Source organism: Acanthochromis polyacanthus, chromosome 11 (genome assembly GCF_021347895.1).
Source record: "Acanthochromis polyacanthus isolate Apoly-LR-REF ecotype Palm Island chromosome 11, KAUST_Apoly_ChrSc, whole genome shotgun sequence".
NCBI lineage: Eukaryota > Metazoa > Chordata > Actinopteri > Pomacentridae > Acanthochromis > Acanthochromis polyacanthus.
This window is the reverse complement of record NC_067123.1, coordinates 29407316-29426709: the sequence shown is the minus strand read 5'-3', so window position 1 is coordinate 29426709 and position 19394 is coordinate 29407316. Positions and strand designations below refer to the sequence as shown.

The 19394-nt window shown below is 41.5% G+C and overlaps 2 protein-coding genes across 2 annotated transcripts in view; one reads left to right on the top strand and one right to left on the bottom strand.

Annotated features, from left to right (window-relative positions):
• The window catches only part of ctnnal1 (catenin (cadherin-associated protein), alpha-like 1), a 52199-nt gene extending 36373 nt beyond the window's left edge, over positions 1–15826 (top strand). The window contains exons 4-19 of the mRNA XM_051955756.1: positions 734–853; positions 2216–2305; positions 2571–2741; positions 3701–3901; positions 5299–5385; positions 5701–5859; positions 6952–7044; positions 8045–8195; positions 9423–9460; positions 9551–9601; positions 9924–10078; positions 10428–10476; positions 11027–11083; positions 12375–12494; positions 13141–13224; positions 14177–15826. Coding sequence (XP_051811716.1) covers positions 734–853; positions 2216–2305; positions 2571–2741; positions 3701–3901; positions 5299–5385; positions 5701–5859; positions 6952–7044; positions 8045–8195; positions 9423–9460; positions 9551–9601; positions 9924–10078; positions 10428–10476; positions 11027–11083; positions 12375–12494; positions 13141–13224; positions 14177–14347 — 1797 coding nt within the window. The 3' untranslated portion in view covers positions 14348–15826. The remainder of the gene's footprint in view (positions 1–733; positions 854–2215; positions 2306–2570; positions 2742–3700; positions 3902–5298; positions 5386–5700; positions 5860–6951; positions 7045–8044; positions 8196–9422; positions 9461–9550; positions 9602–9923; positions 10079–10427; positions 10477–11026; positions 11084–12374; positions 12495–13140; positions 13225–14176) is intronic.
• Positions 15808–19394, bottom strand: abitram (actin binding transcription modulator). Its single transcript, XM_022202832.2, has 7 exons — positions 18946–19394; positions 18161–18253; positions 17936–17987; positions 16933–17062; positions 16725–16801; positions 16571–16640; positions 15808–16328 (listed from the first exon to the last, which is right to left on the bottom strand). The coding sequence occupies exons 2-7, from the start codon at positions 18240–18242 to the stop codon at positions 16191–16193; spliced, it is 549 nt and encodes a 182-aa protein (XP_022058524.1). The 5' UTR covers positions 18243–18253; positions 18946–19394; the 3' UTR covers positions 15808–16190.

The window sequence follows — 19394 nt, the reverse complement described above, 5'->3', positions numbered from 1 at the left end:
ATACACGCACACACACAAAGACACACACACACGCACACACACACACCCACGCCCTAGCAAGCTCCATCCCGAGTCCTTTATTTCCTAATAGATAAGCACTGGCTCTCTGAAGGAGTACTCTGGAGGTAATTGAAGGGAAGCAGCACATTTAGCGAACCACATAAAAACGCAGACACAGAGACTCTCTCTCCTGCTATCGTACCTGGCTATGCTCTTAGCCAGACAGTGCGATATGGATGTACCCGTAGACTGAGCCAAGAATGGAAACAAGGGGCCTAATCATGACTGGTTAGCCTCCTTTGGACAGACAGTCGAAATCCCCCTGTTCTCCATTACTGGCAAACACAATTACATCTCTTCCTCCTCTTTCTATGGCATGGATAAAAGCTGCAGCGTTAGTGGTGCCAGCGAACATAGCCTTAGCAGCTAAACTGGCAGCTATGTGCAAGGACTACACTTGATTTAATACAAGTTAGGTTTTATTTAGGATGTCACTGATATAATTTATCACTCTGTGCCACTGATGCTGCAGAAAAAAAAACAGAAACCAGAATCTCACATCTCATCAGTCCAGTCACTTTGATTCACTTTTGGAATATGTGATGTTTTCTGTTTGTTTTTTTTTCACTCTTTTTGCTCATGTGATGCAGCGTCAGAAATACATTATTACAGTTTGGAGAAGGATCGCAAAACATATGTGGTCATGCTACTTTGATCTTTTCGCTTTTGCCAGGTTCTGGTAACCCTCGACCATCTGGAAAGAGTCAGCACCTTCCAGGAATTTGTACAGATTTTCAGCCAGTTTGGTAACGAGATGGTGGAGTTTGCTCACCTCACAGGAGACAGACAGAACGTGAGTAGCATCTGAAGAAACACCTTCTAGTTTTCGATTTTGAGTACATTGAACTCATCAACCCACTTGAAAGACTGCAAATGTACTGTATGTCGTGTGGTTTATGGAAATACAGTAATTAGTCTCTCAATATCTGCACCACTAAAGAACGCTTTTGTTTATTTATGTAGATGTAATCTGCCAAACAGTGATTTTATAAACATGATATTCTGAATGTGAAAGCTGGTGGTGAAATTAAACTTTGAAACCCGCAGTACCTGCACTACATTTGTGCAAGTTAACTCAGAACAAATCAATAGTTGAAGCATTAAATATTCACACTTCCAAAAAAATCAAACAATTAGAAAGTAACGAGGCTTCCTTTGTTTCCTGATATCTTTCTGCATGTGTTATTTCTTCTAACTTGTGTCTTAGTCCAGTCAAGGAATGTCACTTATGACTCATATTCATCAAAGATTGAATACATCATGATTCAGCACTGATATAAACTGACCCATGCTTTCGGGCAATCCGTTCTCTCAGCAGTGCATCAGCTATAGTGTGGCAAATCTGCAAAACAAAACTTTTTCTCAAAGCTTCAGTCCAACTTCTAACTTTGTGCTGTCAAAGCCTGCTAATCCCACTTTGATGCATACATTCAGCCTCTGCAGCTAAAGCACTTCGCCTGCAGAAACTGACGTAAAGTGCAACGGCTGCGATATCTCGACAGGGAGGGAGGATCGACCATCATCCCTCTGTCTGAGTTTCATCGGGGCTCGTGTTTTGACACACACATCACGTCTCTCTCCAACGCTCCTCATTGCCGCTAATGCTCTCTCTCCTCATTTGCCACCCTGTTTTTTTTCATCTTTTTTTGTCACTCCCACTCATGCACACGCATGCACAAGTACACATCACTTTAGAAAATCTACCATCTTCATCTATTGAAGCCAGGCGAGCACAGAGGCAAAAATAATGACAGATAATCACATCGTCTTTGTAATCTATGGCGAAGTGCCCGGAGTGGAGTTGATTCAGCTGCCTTTTCCAAATCCTGTATTTTCATAATTCAAGCTGTCTATTTCGGTGTTGAATACGTGGAGGGGAATGCAGCAGGTCGTACACTGCGCTTCTTCTTTTCTATTCTGGTAGCATCACTTTCTGTTGGATGACAGTTAACCTATGAAGTTTCATGCGAGTAAACTTAGATAGGAATTTGTAATATATTTGGATCCCCCTTCATACCAGCATGAAAGAGATTTGCTGAATACTTTTGGAGCCTCATGTCCCTTGGACATCCTTAGAGCTCTGAGAAGTTGTAACTTAAGTAAAGCTACCCATTACCATCTGGTATGTGTGTGTGTGTGTGTGTTTGTGCTGTAGGACCTGAAGGATGAAAAGAAGAAAGCCCGGATGGCAGCAGCCAGAGCAGTTCTGGAGAAATGCACCATGATGCTCCTCACTGCCTCCAAGGTAAACTGCTGGTGCACCAACACTGGACCTCCGGGCAGGGCTTATGGATTATGTCCAGCTTAAAGATTTAAGGCCTTCTCAGGTTTCTTTAATTTCAAGGTTCCCGACACACTTTGATCAATGTTAATACTCGAGTTGAAGTCACATTATCATTATAACATAAAACATAATAAAAAAGCCGAACAGCTGTGTTTGAAAAACATTAAAAAGGATAGAAGTTGAAAGGGTACTAGCTTTGACATTTCACATCGAATTCCTTCCAAAGACTTGCCTCAGGCACCCAGATTGCGAGTCGGCGCGAATCAACAAAGACGCTGTGTTCCACCGAATGCGCTGTGCCCTGGAGCAGGTCATCGAGATAGTCACCGAGGCACGGAGCTGTGGGGAGAACAAGATCCTCACTGCCAGCATCTACAATGGCATCAAAGATTTCAAGGTAAATTTAAGTTGATAAATATCACTTTAAAGGGTTCGGATTAGTGATGCTCGTCTGGCACGTGTTGGCCCGCCGAGTTCAGTAATAATCCTCTCTTGTCTGAAGCATGTTGAACAAGGTTTTTAACTGTTAGGAAAGCCATTGTGGCACTTGCTTTTTTTTTAAACAGTAATACAGTCAAACCGTATTATTAAGAAAGATCACAGCTTTAATCAGAAATCCTCAGCTTGTGCTCCAGTTAATTTGTGGTTCCCAAATTAACATTTTTACATTGACTGTGTTTGTTTTAGCTTCAACACAGAGAAGCAGACCTACTCGTTTTATAATTCGGTTAATACGGTTGTGTGAATCACCATTAAACCTACGTCACACTTACTAATCCCCTCTCTCCTCCCTGTACGCTGGCAGATGAAAGAAATTAACACTTGTAGAAACATTTCGAGGGGGGCCTTTTCCTTTGAGAGAACATAAGAAGAAAGTATTTTAATGAAAGGACTGGAGGTGCTTGTTGCTTTTAATAAATAGTTCAGCAGCTTTTCGTTGCAGAGGTTACTAAAAGCTTGCGTAAACTGGTCATCTTACAACACATGAGCCATTACTTCTCTTGAAAACTGGAATAAAAAAACAAGGATAAAGCAGGAAAAAATGCATTAGCTTTTACGTTTGTGTACTTGAGACGCTGTTTGCAGAATTTATTGTGCACCTTTTGATGGCACAAAGTGGATCTTAGACTAAACCCTTATCCTGCAGTTCTTGCTGTTTAATGATGAGTTCAGGTGCATGAAGATAATGAGATAGTAAATTGATTGTTTCCTTCGAGATATTGGTGTGTAAAATTGGGCTTTTCTTGCTTATTGTCTATGTCTCTGTGTTGCTACCTTAATCTACCCTTCAAATGCTCCTTCGACGCACACCGTTAATTCCCAACCTATTTCCCTCCCTCCCCCTCTCTCCTGCAGTCCAGTGTGGAGTGCCTGCGGGAGAACCTGTACTCTCTATCACCGCAGAGTGTAGCCGGCCAGCTGGAGGCCCTGGTCGAGCGGACAGAGGACTTCACTGATTCGGCCTACACCAGTCACGAGCAGCGTCAGGCCATCCTCGGTCTGTGCCAGCTGGCGCGCCAGGACACTCAGCAGCTGGTGCACGCCTGGGCTGAGGCGGTAGGTTGGCACAAGCAGGCAGACCATCACAGATGCACATATACCTACAGGAATATTCATCAAAACGTATGCTACCAGAAGAAGAATATTCAGAGTTTCACATCTGTAAGATGATTGTATAATTGTTGGTGTAATTCAGACGATGCAAAACTCATTTATTCGAGCAAAGATGCGGGGATGGGTGAGTATTGTTAGTGGATGATGACAGATTGTTGGTACCGTTCAAAACTAAATGTAATATTTCAGGAAAAATCCCAAACATTGTGGTTCCATCTTCTCAGAGGGGATTGCAGGCTGATTGCCTTTGTCATATATGAAATTGAACATCACATTTTTTTTCAGTGTTCCTCAGACTTAACAAGCAAATTTCAGAAATGACTGTGACCTCCCATGAATTGTAACAGCTAAATTTTCACATTTCATTTCACATTTGATAGGCTAAATGATAAATCAAGAAAGCAATCTGCAGAGTAATTGATGAAGAAAATTAGTTGCGGCGCTTTTATGTGTTTTTCAAGTCCAAATGCTCTTGTGTGTGTGTGTGTGTGTGTGTTTCTGTGTGGCATGTTCAGCAGGCTGGCAGTCATACCCACACACGTTGAGGCTGAACCCCTTCCACTCACTTCCTCATTCTCGTTGCCTCCTCGCTCTCTTTTCACACATCTCTCCTGGAACAACAGAGCATATTGACTCACCTGAATAACTGTTTTTACCAAAGCTCGCTGAGCCAAAGAAGAAGAAACACCACGTAGTGTTGCTTGCCATTCAGCAGAGCCTCCTTGGCCTTCAAAATTGATGGACTTATGAAACACAAGTCATTATGCTGCAGCTTCTCATTGTAAACTTCTCAGCGCGTTCCGAGTACACGGAGAGGGCTGCTGCTGCATAACTGTACAATAGCGTCTCATCTAGGCCTCGCAATTGAAGGTCACACGGAGACTTGAAAAGACCAGAATGCTGCAGTGTTTTGAAATTGGAGGGAAAGCTTCTGAGTTTGCAAATATTTCTTGGGTGTTCTGCCTAGTTCACTGTGCTCCTGATTGTTATTGTGGTGAGTTGAGCAGAACACGTGTTTGTTTTGGCCGCATTTTTATCGCACCTAGTCTGAAATTTCGAAAATTGGTGTGCAATATTTAAATGATATAATTGCTTTAAGTCATTTTGTTCTGATTACACAAAATTGCGTGCTGAAATGCCTTGCTGTCTGCACATATTACCACCATAATGGATCGCAAATGTAATTATGAAGTTGAAAAACTTGCTATTAAGGCACCATTCCAGTCCAATTCCCATGCATTGTCATATTTTTCCAGATTACTACATTGGTTTGTGTGTGGTCCTGTAAAACCACATTGTGTCTCATGTTTTACTCTCTTGTTCTTGTCTCGTTGGAGCAGCAGTCTGTTCATGCCAAAGAGCCCACAGAGGACATGGAGGTGTCCATCCTGAAGACATGCCAGAGCGTCAGTGACCTCAGACGTGAGGTGAGCCGCAGTCTGTTTCCAACTCGGAATACATGCAGTCGAGTTACAAAAACAGACAGGCATGACTGGAATGTGCCTCATTAGCTGTTTGACTCTGTAGCAGTTTCCCATTTTGCTTTTTCACATCACTTCCGCTCACCTGCTTCTGCTGTCTTGCCGTCAGCTTATCGTGTCACCTCTGCTCTTCCTTCCTCTCTGCCGCTTTAAAATCCTCCTTTATTCGTGCCTGTCACTCATCTTTCCTTTCTCTTTCGAATGCATCATCCTCCCCTCTCTCTCCTTAATCTGCTATTCCATCTTTGATTCCTCCTCCAGCTCCATAAGGTGGCGGTGGGCCGGGCCTCAGACTTGCTGAAAGTTCACGGGGAGCAGTTGCCTCTGCGGGCTCTTAAAGCTGCAGGTGCTGAAGGAAACCTGGAGGCAGTTGCCGAGTATTCGCGCACGCTCACTGAGCAGAAGGAGCAGCTGGTGGAGGTAGGTGGGGTCAGGGGGCATCGGGAACAGAGACTGGAAGAAGGCTGAGACCTAGTTAAAGCTGTTACTTGGATAGAAGTTTGTAGTAAAGCCTATACTTACAGGTCTCATTTTTTTCTGATTTCAGAATAATCTGTTAGACATCCTGTTTAGGCAAAATATACTGGATTTAGGTTAAAAAATGTGCACAAAGTTGCTCTCATGAAAGTTGTCATTGATGCAAAATAGTAGCTTGAGATGAATGAAGATGTGGAAACTGCACAGCTAAATGAAAAGCCAGCATGTGATTTTGTTATGCAAACACTGAGCAGACATATATCATTCAATCTCTCGCATGTCTTTACTCGTGACCCTAACAAACAGCAGTTACATTGTAATTTGAAAAGGGACATCACAGGGTTGAATTGATAGCAAAGCCAAACATGCATTCAGTAATTTCCTGATGTATATAAACTTAACAACTCTACCAATTTAGAGAATTGTTTCTTCAATCTTAAAATGACATTTTAAAAAAGAAAAAGAAAACATTCAACGGCAAATTATTGTGTTTGGATATTTTGAGTGAGAGGGAAGAGTTCCCACCCGACTTAAGGAGTGGGGAGTTGTTAACGGTGAGAAGTACAAATCCAATCTGTTCCCCTCCAGCTTAAGATACACTTCATTCCTCCCTTTCAGCAAGAAAAAAAGGGGAAAAGGACACAAAAAAGAAGGCCATACAGGAAATGTTCATTCTTTAAGTTCTATGTTACATACAAGTGAAAAAATAGGGTAGGGTGGGGGGATTAACATGACACAAATTCCCAACACTCAATATTTCACCTCCTGATGGTGTATTTCTATAACCATTTAGCTCGGACCTTCTCTCATGTCTAAGCCCTAGGCTGAATGTTTGTTTTTTCTGAAAATATTTAGATTTCTTAACTGTTTCCGTGTGAACGCATCAATAAATTCAGTAATTTGGCAGATGGTTGTTTTTTTTGCCAGTGAGGGTCAAATTGATAGCAAGATCGTACATGCTTTCAGTAATTTCCTGATGCATGTTTCATTAATGTCAGAAGTCTGATCATTTTTTTAACCCATGTTTCACTCCAGACATGTCGGCTGTTGTGCCATGTGTCGGGGACGGAGCCACTAGAGATTACCTGCATACACGCTGAGGAAACCTTCCATGTCATTGGTCCACAGGTAACATAAACTGTCTAAGCATTATCTCTACCGATTGTTGTTTTTTTAAGGTGGTATTAATATCATGCCCCATTGACTTGATGTGTAAGTGGCAGCAAACCGGAGACAGGAGCCATCTGACTTTAATTAAACTTCAAACCCATTTAATTCCCCCTCAACACTTTTATTGTATGTCAATAAGGTCAACCTCTTCACACAGTGGTTCTGCAGTAAAATCAAACACGAGCAATATTCTCCTTCGACTCATTGGGGAGGTAAGATAGACAATTCACTTCCTGTCTCTCTGCTGTCTACCTCCCACACCTGCCATCCATTGAAAATGGCTGAGAACATGCTGTCCACCTAGTCGCCCCATCCCAGATCTAATTATGTTTGCTCTTGGAAACCATCCATGCCAGTAATTATCCAGCGATGTAGAATGTTCCCGTCCTGCGGCGCTAATGTCAGGCCCCGCATGACACTGCCGTAATGACTCCGCTCCTAAGTTCAAAGGTCAGCCAATCAATAACGGTGTTGTACGGGGTAGCGGTGGCGATATCTCTCTGCGTTTGCCCAAAGTAATACAAGGGTGGCCCAGAGGGTAATTGGCTATTAAATACTACACTGTAGGGAATGGACATGGGGTGTGTGTGCTCTTATGATCTGTTTTTTTTTTATTTCTATATTTGTCTGACTCAGTTTCCTAAAAATTGGTTGAGTCGAGAGATTACAGTTGATTGCAGATATTTGAATTTGCTAGATATGTCCAAAAAACATTGCTGAATTGCACACAAATGCTGAACTCCCTCAATCTGAGTGCCGTTGTTTTGTCAAGCGGGCTTTCAGGCAGATCATTTCCAGGTAAATTCGAAAATAAAGGCCCTTTAAAGTGAAAATCACCACAGCGAGAATTGCAAAACATTTTGTTTCTCTGTCCTGTAGTTGTGTAATGTCTCTCCATGGCAACAAAAATGAAATTATTCCTTTACTTTATGTCACAATTCTTCACTTTCTCGCTCAGATCATCTCAGCAGCCCAGACGCTGGCGCTCCACCCGTCCAGTAAGATCGCCAAGGAGAACCTGGAAGTGTTCTGCGAGGCTTGGGAGTCGCAGCTCTGCGACATGGCTCTGCTGCTGCGAGAGATCAACGACGTCTTTGAAGGCAGGCGAGGTAAGTTCACTTCATGGATGGATGTTTGCAAAAAAGAAAGCAACAAGGTTTCGGCTGAATCAGGTGCTTTTCAGCTCGAGAACAGCAAACACCGAGAAGACAAAAAGGATTTGAAGCACGCTGATTAATTCACAGCCTTCTACACTCAACTGTTTTCCTGATGAACACACAGCATTGTGTGTTTGCACATTTAAAGGGTGTGAATAAATCGAGGCACGTTTGCATTAGTGGTGATGTCGCAGGAGAGTCAGCATACACGCAAGAAACCTTTCAGAAAGAGCGAGGAGAAGTGAATGCAAGCAAATGTGCCGTCTATGGTTCTCTTCGCCTGAAAGAATCAAATTCTCTGATAAAACCTTGATGAATCATTTTGGCCCTGAACATTTCGGCAGCATTAATGAAAGTTAAAGTTGAATCTCTCCTTTGAAAATTAATCATCACAGACCGTGGGAAGTATTTTGTAAAAGGAACAACGTCAATGCCATTGAACACTCATGTATTCATTCCTCCTGTTCGGCTCCTCTCTATTCGTCATTGTGCCAGTAACCTGAAGTGTCCAAGCCATAGACAGCCCTCTTACAAACTCAGCTGACAGAGACAGGAAAAAAAACCATGTAGATACACTGGTCTGTTTATTTGAATGTACTGTGCGTTTGTCGGTGTGCTCTCAGAGTTGGATTCGAGTGCTGTCAACCTTGTGCTTTCACACGCTGCACGTCTGGCAAAGTTCCAAGATGTGGTTGCCCTCAAGAATGTCACTTTGACATGAAATTCAGTAAATATTTTTGAAGTGCTGCTCAGTGGGTGAAAGGATGACATCCATCACACTATTGTGCTCCCTTGAAGCCAAAACACTGCGTTAAAATGCCACATTGACACCGTGGAGAGGTGTTTTACTCCTTCCTTTTTATTATTCCTCCTAATTTTCCCCCCGTGAATGTGGCAAAGATTTTATCAACCCTCTGGTGGATTGAAATGGACCGCGCTGTTCATGTTTATGATGCAAAATAAAAATGTGTCAAAGGTGGGCAGTGATAAAAGCAAACAATTTCCTTACTATAATTACTGAATAACCATAATTGCCATCCACACAGTCACTCAAAGAGGCATAAAAACAAGGTGTTTCTCTCAATTGTTCAGTTATGGCATAAAACACATGCTTATTTTCATGTTTTTTTTTACTTGAGTCCATTTTCTGTTTATGACAGTAACTCTCTCCCCTTCTAGGAGACAAAAGACCTTACTTATCTCTTCCGAGACCTGGAGTGAGTATCACACCTCCCCATCCTCATGAATGTTTCAAAGATACAATGGTTTGTAATCCCCTGATTAATGCCGCTCTCTTTTCTCCAAAGAAACACTCAGCTAACCTGAAGACTGCCAAGGCTGTCAAGTTGGATGCAGAGGTAACACACACCACAAACTCCTCTGGCTTTCACTACAATACATCAAGTCGCATTTTGTACCGCGTTTTGGCAGCGGTATATTCATCTCCAGGAAACTTTGTGTCACTCGCTTGAAGAATTGATGGTGTTTGTATGCTAATGTGCTCCAATTTTGCTGGCCGGCAGTTTCACTTGCTGTACCGCAACAGGAAGCAGAAGTATGCAGATTTTAGGCCTTCCAAGTTTGTGAACGAATGAAAAGAAATCCGTTTGTGACTATACAAAATAACATCCATTACGCTTTAGTCTTTCCCATATAGAATTACTTTGTCTGTGTGAGCAGGAGCAGACGAGCATGGCCAAGCTGGGTCTGGAGCTGCGTCTTCTGTCATCAGATGTGGACACGGAGGTCGAAAAATGGGAGGAGCAGGAGCACGACATCGTCCGGCAGAGCCAGAGTCTGGCCAGTATGGCCTACAACATGTACCTGTTCACCAGGTATCCTACCACCACTACCGCACACATGCACAGGTTTTAGATCTGCAGCTTGCTAAACTGTTAAACTCATTTCTAAGCTCAACACTGAAAAGCCTCTTAAGCATCCACATGAACACGAATTTAGAGGCTTAGTGTTAATGAGATTCCGGAGCCCCCAGCTATCGATATTTACCACCAGGCATAGTTTGAGGCACTGACAAAGCTGACACGACTATGACTCATTCTGACGATAAATTCCTTGCAGTTTATCTAAGTTACTGTTGTTGTTGATGGCCTCGGATGTATTTTGTGCTCGCTCATCTCTCTAATCCGTGTTTCTCTTTATTATTTTGTGTATCGATTCCTTTAGAGGGGAGGGGCTGCTGAAAACAACACTCGATCTTTTCCATCAAGCTGAGGTATGAGCGTCCCTATGCGCTGATCTCCACCCTTTTGTTCTATTTTTCTCCACCACTTCATTGAAGTTGTAAATGAATGCATGTGTTGTTTCATTACACCGAAGACAAAGTGAGGCTGGTAGATCAATAGGTTAGTAAATGCCAGCATCCCTTCATTCACTTCCCTTTTGCATATCTGAGAGACCACGACAAGGGCTTATCTGTATGTTGGAAATATATCTTGCGGTAGATTCATAGCCGCACGGAGGCGTGTATCCTATTGAATTTGGATCATTGCCAGTTATGTACAGTAATTTGTAGAATCAGGGCCTGAAATGTCAGCCAGGATTTATTCAATTTAGGATGAGCAGGGGAGATAAGAGAGGAAGAGGAGCGAGAGGGGAAAGAACCGGGAAGGCATACAGATAAGAAAAAAATAAACTCAATATTTACTGACTATGCTTTTTTTTTTTTTTTTATTGAAGGCCTTCCCAGTGAAAAGAATTATAGCTTTTGCTTGTATTTGTGTAAGTAAGTTGTGTTTTTCTATCTCTTTCCTGTGACTTTAAAGGTTCTTTCTGAAGAGGGGCTCCAGCTGTGCTCATCTCTCCGCACTTTTTCCGCTCAGGTATACATACTAATGTAAATCTGTCTCTTCTGAACTACTTGCACGCACAGTTTAACTCTGAATAGCATTCACATACCAGCACCGCAAAACACTTTTGCACATTAAGCATTCAAAAATAAATCTAATGCATATTATGTAAAAGAAAGAAGACTTTTTGTATAATAAGCAGCAGTAAAATAAATACAAAAATCAAGAAACGCATATAATTTATAAACAGTATGTTAAAGCAGTTTATTTTTCTGAGCTTCTAACCCACTCAGTATGCAGACACACACACACACACACCTGTGCCCACATCCACGTTATGCCTCTCACACCAACACACACCCATATCACCCAGTCTGGCATGCTGCAGTGCCAGGTCCGCCGTATAAATCACACAGCGAGAGCAGGAAATTAAGGCTGTCACACACTTTCGTCGTCCCCTTTCCCTCTCAGACTCGAGATCCAACAAACAAACGTAGCCTCGGTGCCTTCCTTCCTCTTGCCCTCCACCAATTTCTTCCCCGGGTCCTCCAAGTTTAATTAAATGGCTCTTTTTGACAGCCTTTAACGACCGCCATTTGTCACCGCCGTGTCCATGGGTGTGTATGTTGGTGTGCACGTGCGGAGGGGGCGAGGGTGGGGAGGTTGCCTGCGACCGCCCAGGACTAATTCATAATCAGGAGGCCCGGCTCTTCAACTTGCCTCGCGCTTTCTGATTAATTACATCAAACAAACCGGTGCTAATGGAGTCCCTGTGTCTCACCCTCCATTTTCATAGTTCTTTGGCACCAGATACACTTGTAGCACACCTGTGTATCCCCCTCTCCTTTCAAAAGTAGAAAAGCTATTCATGCAAATAAGCTGGAGCGCTTTTTTTTCGAGGATTAAGCAGTTTTATGTGCTTTTGTCAGTCATGAATCGCGCTATCCTGAATAAGAGCTCGTATTTTAGGTCATTGGTGGCATAACTGAAGTAGATTGATGGCCCCTGTGACTGAGATCTAGGGATTAACTCAGCTGGATAACAGACTTAAGCAGCAGATCATAGCTGTTGCTGATGGATTACATCAAGCAGCCCTATTATTATTATTATTTTTTATTTATTTCATCCTCGTCTTTATGATGCTTGATTTGTGTTTGACACGAGCACTGTAAATCCAGTCCAGTAAATCTATCAGTGTCTGCGCATATTAACCACGGGAAAGTGCCGTCATAAACCATCTCTGCTTTCCTAAAAGACATCCTTCTCTCTCTCTCTCTCTCTCTCTCTCTCTCTGTCTTTCTCTCTCTCTCTCTCTGTGTTCCAGCTGGTTGATGAGGAGAAGTCTGTGGTGATGACAGAAATGGAGAAACTGGTGGCTTTGTGCCAGCAGCTGCAGATGGGAGCTAAGACTCCTGTACAGGGCAAGACTGCCACCTTCCAGAAGGTACCTATACTACTTCTGTGCCTCGTTTTAGTTTGTGTCTGTGCTGCTTCTCAAAGAAAATAATCAATCACTTTCTTCGCTCAAAGTCTGTTTGGTTTGACAGACACTGAATTAGTAATATCACACAGAGTGAACAGAGCTGACACAACAGTGGAATGTTTTTTCATTAGCTTTGACAGCATCAAAGCTACACCCACAACAACAACAGTTGGGGGTCAGTGAAGCATTGAACATGCAATAAAGCCCAACTATCTGTGTTCATTACTGGCTACGGAATAATCTTTGAGTGATCTGTAACATCTAACACGGGGTGCTGGATTAATGGATGTGTGAGGAATTAATGAGCATCTTGGGCAGAGATGAACTGCCTTAGGTCACCTTGTTATAAAGGCGAGGGTTGGAATCAAAAGGACGGGATGAAGAATAGCTTGTCCTCTGCTGATTAATGCGGGCCCCTTTTATATGTATTGGCTCCCATCTTCATCCTGATATTCACTTGATCCTTTATCGCTAATGGTGTGTGTCTCACAGCGTTTGGTGGGACACCAATACCAATGAGGAAATGTTAAAATGTGCGTGATTATAATCTGCTATGCTGATGTGTTTATGTGTTATAAGTTGTCCAATTTTATTTCTTTGTCTTCAGGTGGACTCATCGATTCAAACAAGCAGAAGCATCCTGACCGTGGTCCTCTCCCTCCTCCCGTTCTGTAACAAGCTCAACAGAAAGGTGGCATTCAGTGAACAGGACACGACACTGAGCGACTGGCACTCAGATTAGCCTGGCAGGCTGTGGAAGTCCACCCAAATATATAGTTATTAAAGCTGAAATAATCATTTTTGGGGCCTTGCAAGCAGCAGAAGCAAGCTGCAAATGTGGACATTTTATCAACTTAAGTGGAAAACTTTATAGCAACCAGTTGCCTTTAATTTTTTACTTTCAGCATCATTTTAGTATTCATTTACAGTTGTGTTTTTAGGGAGTATTCACGCTCCTTTTACCTCATTTTTCGCTGTCCTTACCCCTAGGCCCTAACCTCAAATATCTGTCCCTTTAGCTTCTTATAGCTCCACTGTGTTCACCAGCTAGTTGCAAAGGATTTTTACAGCCAAAAATATTACAGTTTAGTTTGGAACAGTTAAGTTGTTGGTCATGAAAGCAAAGCAATGAGCTTAGTACTCCATATTGCTGAGCCGTAAAGTCAGGTTATAACTGTTAAGTTTATTAATGCAAGCATCCCATTTCATATATAACTAGATGAGCCCTCAGTAGAGGGCAGAACCACGTCCTCTGCTGGCGAAAACCCTGTCCTCCCTATACAACTGATGCAATATGTATCAATTTTGATCATGTACGTATCTCCCTCCCTACTTGATCTGCTGACCTATAACTCCACAACTGCTCAGGGGACCTTAGACTGATCTTCAGTGCCAAGTTTGATCATCCTGACTTCAGCGGTTACAGAGATATCGGACTGGACATACATACATACATACATACTTACCCAGCCAGATACCGCACCGAATGCAATAACCCCGCTGACGTTCATCAGGCGTGGTTAAATAGACTTGTGATTAATTTTTATTATAAAAAATATAGTTTATACTAGCTTTAAGCTTATTTTCATAGTTAGAAGTGTGCCTTTTTTCATTAGGTTCTTCTCTATGCTGTCCTTCTGCAGTACAAGTCAGAGAGGACCAGCCTGAGCTCCCCACAGGACTGGAGAGAAAGGCCGGATTCATCCACGCCTGTCAAAGAGGAGGGAGCTCTCAACAACAAGAACAGCAACGGCTTCGGGGTGAAATCCTTGGAGCAGCACATGGCCGGTCTCAACCTCCTAGAGAGCAAATAATCCAGGAGGCAGCCTCTTCTTTTGTCCACTACTCTTGTTGGAGCAGCACATAGCCAACCTCACCTCTCTGGAGAATCCAGAAAATACCCGCCTCATCCTCATGCACCCACTAAAGAGTGGGCTGGAGCTGTGGGGTGAAGATGGTTGCCTTGGGTCAGCCGGAGTTTGTATTTGCTGTCGGGATGGTAAATTATTAAGTTTACAGGAGAAAAAGCAGATCTAAGCTGACGGGGAAGCTTGTTACCTAAAGCACCAGTTCCACCCCAGTCCACAAGATGGAGACAATCAGCCTCCGCTATGATAGTGAGTCTCTAAAGAAGGTGAGGCCTGGCGCATGCCTGATTTTTGCCATCACTTTTATCACTTCTCTGCCCCCCGAATTGATAAACTGACCAGAAATCAGGAGAGAACTCTGCTTGATGCTCAGCTCAGCCATACATCTGTCTTCACTACGTGCCTCCGTGTAACAAGCCTATTTGTTTCGTGGTGTACTGTAAACGTGTTGCACAAAGTTCAATGAAAACAAAAAGAAAGCAAAGTGAAAACTGAAAAACCCACCATGCATGTACGCCATCATCACCAAACCTTCGTGTTTGAGTCTGCTATGACCATAGGCTTGTAATGTTAACACGTTTTATGTAATGTTAGCCATAGTGGTACGTAGCATCCTTGATCACTGGCTTTGTAATCAGCATCTCACTTGGATAGATATGTATTTTAAAGTTGACTTCGCCATATAATTAATGTCCAATTGCCATAGAATTTACTATGGAACATTCCCCATGTGCCATATTAGTAGGGAAATGAAAAAAAATCACAATTCAAATGCCAAATGTTTCTTCCTCATGAAGAATGTGATTTTCATGAGGACATCTTGTTGCTAATGTTCTAAAATACGAAACTTGTAGAACTCCAATGTTGGTCCCTGGGGACATTTTTATTTAAGCCTGGCTACTCAAAAAACTAAAAAATTGATAAAGCCACGAAGATGCTTTTAAGAAGTCAGCACCTTTGCTTATAGCGTCCTGAGTATTATCAAATCCTATTCTATGTACATGGCATACTCTTGACATTTTTTTCCTCACAAAGAAATGAAAGATAATTCTGAACTGGCACCTGTGTCAAATGGAACCTTGAAGTGTACTTGTTATGAAGACTATCATTGTGAAGCTGCCTAGTTGGCCAATATGTATTAAAGGGTATATATAATATGGTACTTGAAGCATATATATATATAAATGTACATGTATATCCCAAGGTGATGACTTTGGTACGAGGTGAGGGTGTGATAATGTCTGAAATGTATAACATACATTAAGCTTTAGAGAATCTTTGTACAGTTTGAGAGCAGCTAATGATGCTGGTATAGTAGTGGCACTACAGAAGTGAAGAAATCAGATCTAGTTTTGGACCACCGATTCTTTTGACTGTTGAAAGGTTTAAAAAAAAGTGACAAAAAATAAACAATATTTTTCTTAATTCACTGTTTCGTTTCATTGATATTTTACAAAAATACTTTTTACTGAAGAGTATTTGCAATATTTAACAACAGAATGCAAGTCCTTTTCCATGCTTTCTACAGCAAAACCAAACAAAGGATGAAGCACTGTGAACTGAAATGCTTCCTGGACCCTTCATGAAAATCTGAAACATGAAAACAAAGAGTATATAATAACCTAGAGGCACAGTGCTTGCATTGTACACAAAAGTCTTCCAGAAGTGACCTCATGAAAACATCACTTTCCACAATCATGTTCTCAGTCCTCCTCTGAGCAGGTGAGAGTGTGAGGCCAAAAAACTTCTCCCAGAACAGTTTAAACTTTGGCCAGCGTGTGGAGCTTCGTCAGGAGGTTTGTGACTGGGCATCGCTACGTTTGGAGACGACGCTCTCAAACTCCTCTCTGCTCAGTAGATTTTCTGTTATGCTCTTGCTCTCCTCAAACTTTGGCAGGATGACAGCGATGTATCCATCAGTGGACGGCTGGTAATAGAAAAACACAAGTGAAACACTGCAAACGTTTGCTTTCATAAGATGAGGTGAAACTTTAACGATCCAGTTGAAGTAACTGATCAGGTTGCTTCGTGGACTAATAAATAGCCATCCAATCACGTTAAATACAACAAATATGTAGTAGATACAATGTATTAACATTTACATAAATTAAATTGTACTGGCTATTGCTAGAGGACATATAAAAAGTTGTGCATGTGCAAATTATTTACCTTTTCCAGCAAGAGATCAGGTGTTTCTAAAATATTCTCGTTGACCTCCAGAAGACGGCCCCGGATGCAACTAAAGCGAATATTTATGTGAACGTGACGTACAAGTATGATGATAATAAACATATACTTTGAAAAATAAAAAGACTGGTCTCACCTGTAGATTGTGTACTCAGTCTCATCTGAGCATGTTATCCTACACAAAGGTGCAAAATCAGTAAGGAACTGCCCCCCCTATTGTAGGAATAAAACAAAGTAAGGACAAAAGCTTCACATGTTGACAATGGGTGATATAGAAATAACACGAGAATAAATCTATGCATGTAAATCAATAGATCAAAGTCAAGTAGAGCTTCATTGATTACCCGCTTGGACTTCCCAGACACTTTATTGTTCAGCCGACTGCAGCCGTTACTGATCTGGTAATTGATGCTTTTGATTGTGCGGCAATTCTGAAGGATCGGGTGGGTTTCTGCTAAGGTAACAACACATATCCTGCAAAGAAGAAATACAACACATTTTTCAAGTCTATCAAGCACTGTGAAATCTATACATAAATTCCTGAGCCTTTTTGATTTGCAAGTTGTTTTGCTTCAAACTGCTACTTCAATTTGAAAACTGCCAACTGTTCAGCCTCACTGTACTGTTGTTTTATTGAAGATAAGATCATCCTTAAATGCTCCCCACACAAGGGGAAATTCATAGTGGTACAACAGCAACATTTTTACAGCAGCAATCAACATATTGTATAATAATAATAATAATAATATGTACAATGTGTTTGATATTCACAAGGATGAAAAATGAAAATGAATAAATACAGCACTAACGCCCTGTAGACAACAGCAATATAAAGTGGTTTGTAAAATAAATGGTGGGGTTAAGGTTAACCCTGAGCTGCATTATATGGCAACACATTTAAAGCGTTGTAACTTTTTCACAGGAAAAACGTGAACATTTGCTGAATATAATGCAGAAAAAACACGAACAGAAAGAAAATCTTCAAAACATAAGACTGAATCAAAAAAAGAAATCTAAACAGTAAAGTGCATTTTATAAGCGATGGTATTTGGGTATCACGTGTAGCTATGTTAATGGCTACTCAGTGTATATTTAAATTAGTGTATGCTTATATATATCATAAGAGAAAATAAAATAAGAAAGGAGGAGATAAGATATGATAAAATAAGACCTTATTAATCCCATAGTGGGGAAATTTGCATTCTTACAGCAGCAAAGGAGATAATTCAGACTTTAAAGTAGTACAAAAACTTAAAAAAATAAACCAAAATATAAATAAGTACTAGTTCTAGAAATATCAGTTTTGCACATACCAGTAGTACTGCACAGATTGCTATTCACTATTACCTGTTTGAATGCTGCAGGATACAGTGGTCTTCACACGGTTTCCCCTTCATATCTAAATGAAACAACAACAATAATCATATTCGTGACATTTTAATTCGGGTTCTGCTGGTTCCTACAAATATCTAAAGCTCTCTCTCCCTGAACTCACAAGTTCCACCAGCGTTAGCTCCCTGAACTTAGCCGCATGCTAGCTAGTTAACATGGTACAAATACAGAAGTATTTACCGGCTCGGTACCAGCGAGTGTAATATCTGTCGACAACTGAAGGCGCATTTGCTTCTTTGTCTTTCTCCTCCACGGAGTCCATCAAAGCACTCACTGAAACACAAAATAACGAACACTAAATTAGCTTGGCCACCAGTTTGCTTCACGGACAGTAAATGGTGTGACACTAAGCGGTCCGTCCTTCAAACTCATCCGAAGGTTTCCAGAGGCAAAAGGTTCCCTTGCGAGGCCTTTCAGGTCTACAGGTAAATGTCTTATTGCGTATTTCACAGTACTGTACATTATAGCAAATATTTATCTATCATAGCAATCGAATATGAGTCATAAGATTCCGCAAAAGTCTGTCTGTAACCTGTAAGTGTTTTATTAATGTTTTGAACCGAAGCACTGACTGAGCTTTCCGATTGTAAGTAGGTGCAGCGTAGTAGCGAGTTCCACTGCATTGGGGCTAAAACGGCAAAGTCGTGGTCCCTTTCATTTTAAACCAGGTGTGAGATTTTCGCTAGCATTTATTATCATATCTGAGGGGTCTGAGTGCAGAATAAGTGGTTAAAGGTTCTGAGATGTAAACTGTAGACAGAGTAGGTAGAGATTCAACGCTTCTAAATGTCTACTAAGTGAATTTTCAAGTGAATTCTGTTACGAATGACAATCCAGTGTAATTTAAACCAGTCCCGAAGTAATGTGGTCCTTGTGTCGAGTATTTGTGAGTGGTTTCGCTGCAGAATTTTCTTCAGTTTGCTTTCTCAAATAAGTACAAAGATAAAGAAGAAACAGATCCTCACAGTTCAGCACTTCTGTGGACCTGCGTTTCTTGACTGCGGTCAAGCCAGCCGCCTCTCGTTTCTCCGTAGTCAAGCCAGCCGCTCCTACATTTTCAGTGCGCTCTTATCGTCAGCTTACGGTAAATGCACGACCGCGCATCAACTATTTCCGGTTTAAAAAATAAAGCGCTGCATTCGCAGATGTATTATACAGGGATGTTTTAAGTAACTGACTCAGCTTAACTGTTAACTATCGAATTGTACGGCTAATATTTACACTAAATAAATAGCTTGAAGTATAAGAAGCTGAAAACTTGTTTATCTATCTGTCTGTCTGTCTGTCTGTCTTAAAAATTGTGAATTCAAATAAAAAGTGATGTGTGTCATCCCAGTGATCTATTAGTGTGATAATAAAATAAACCTCAGTCGAAAAGTCACATGATCTGGACCGAAATGAGAAGACATGCTGA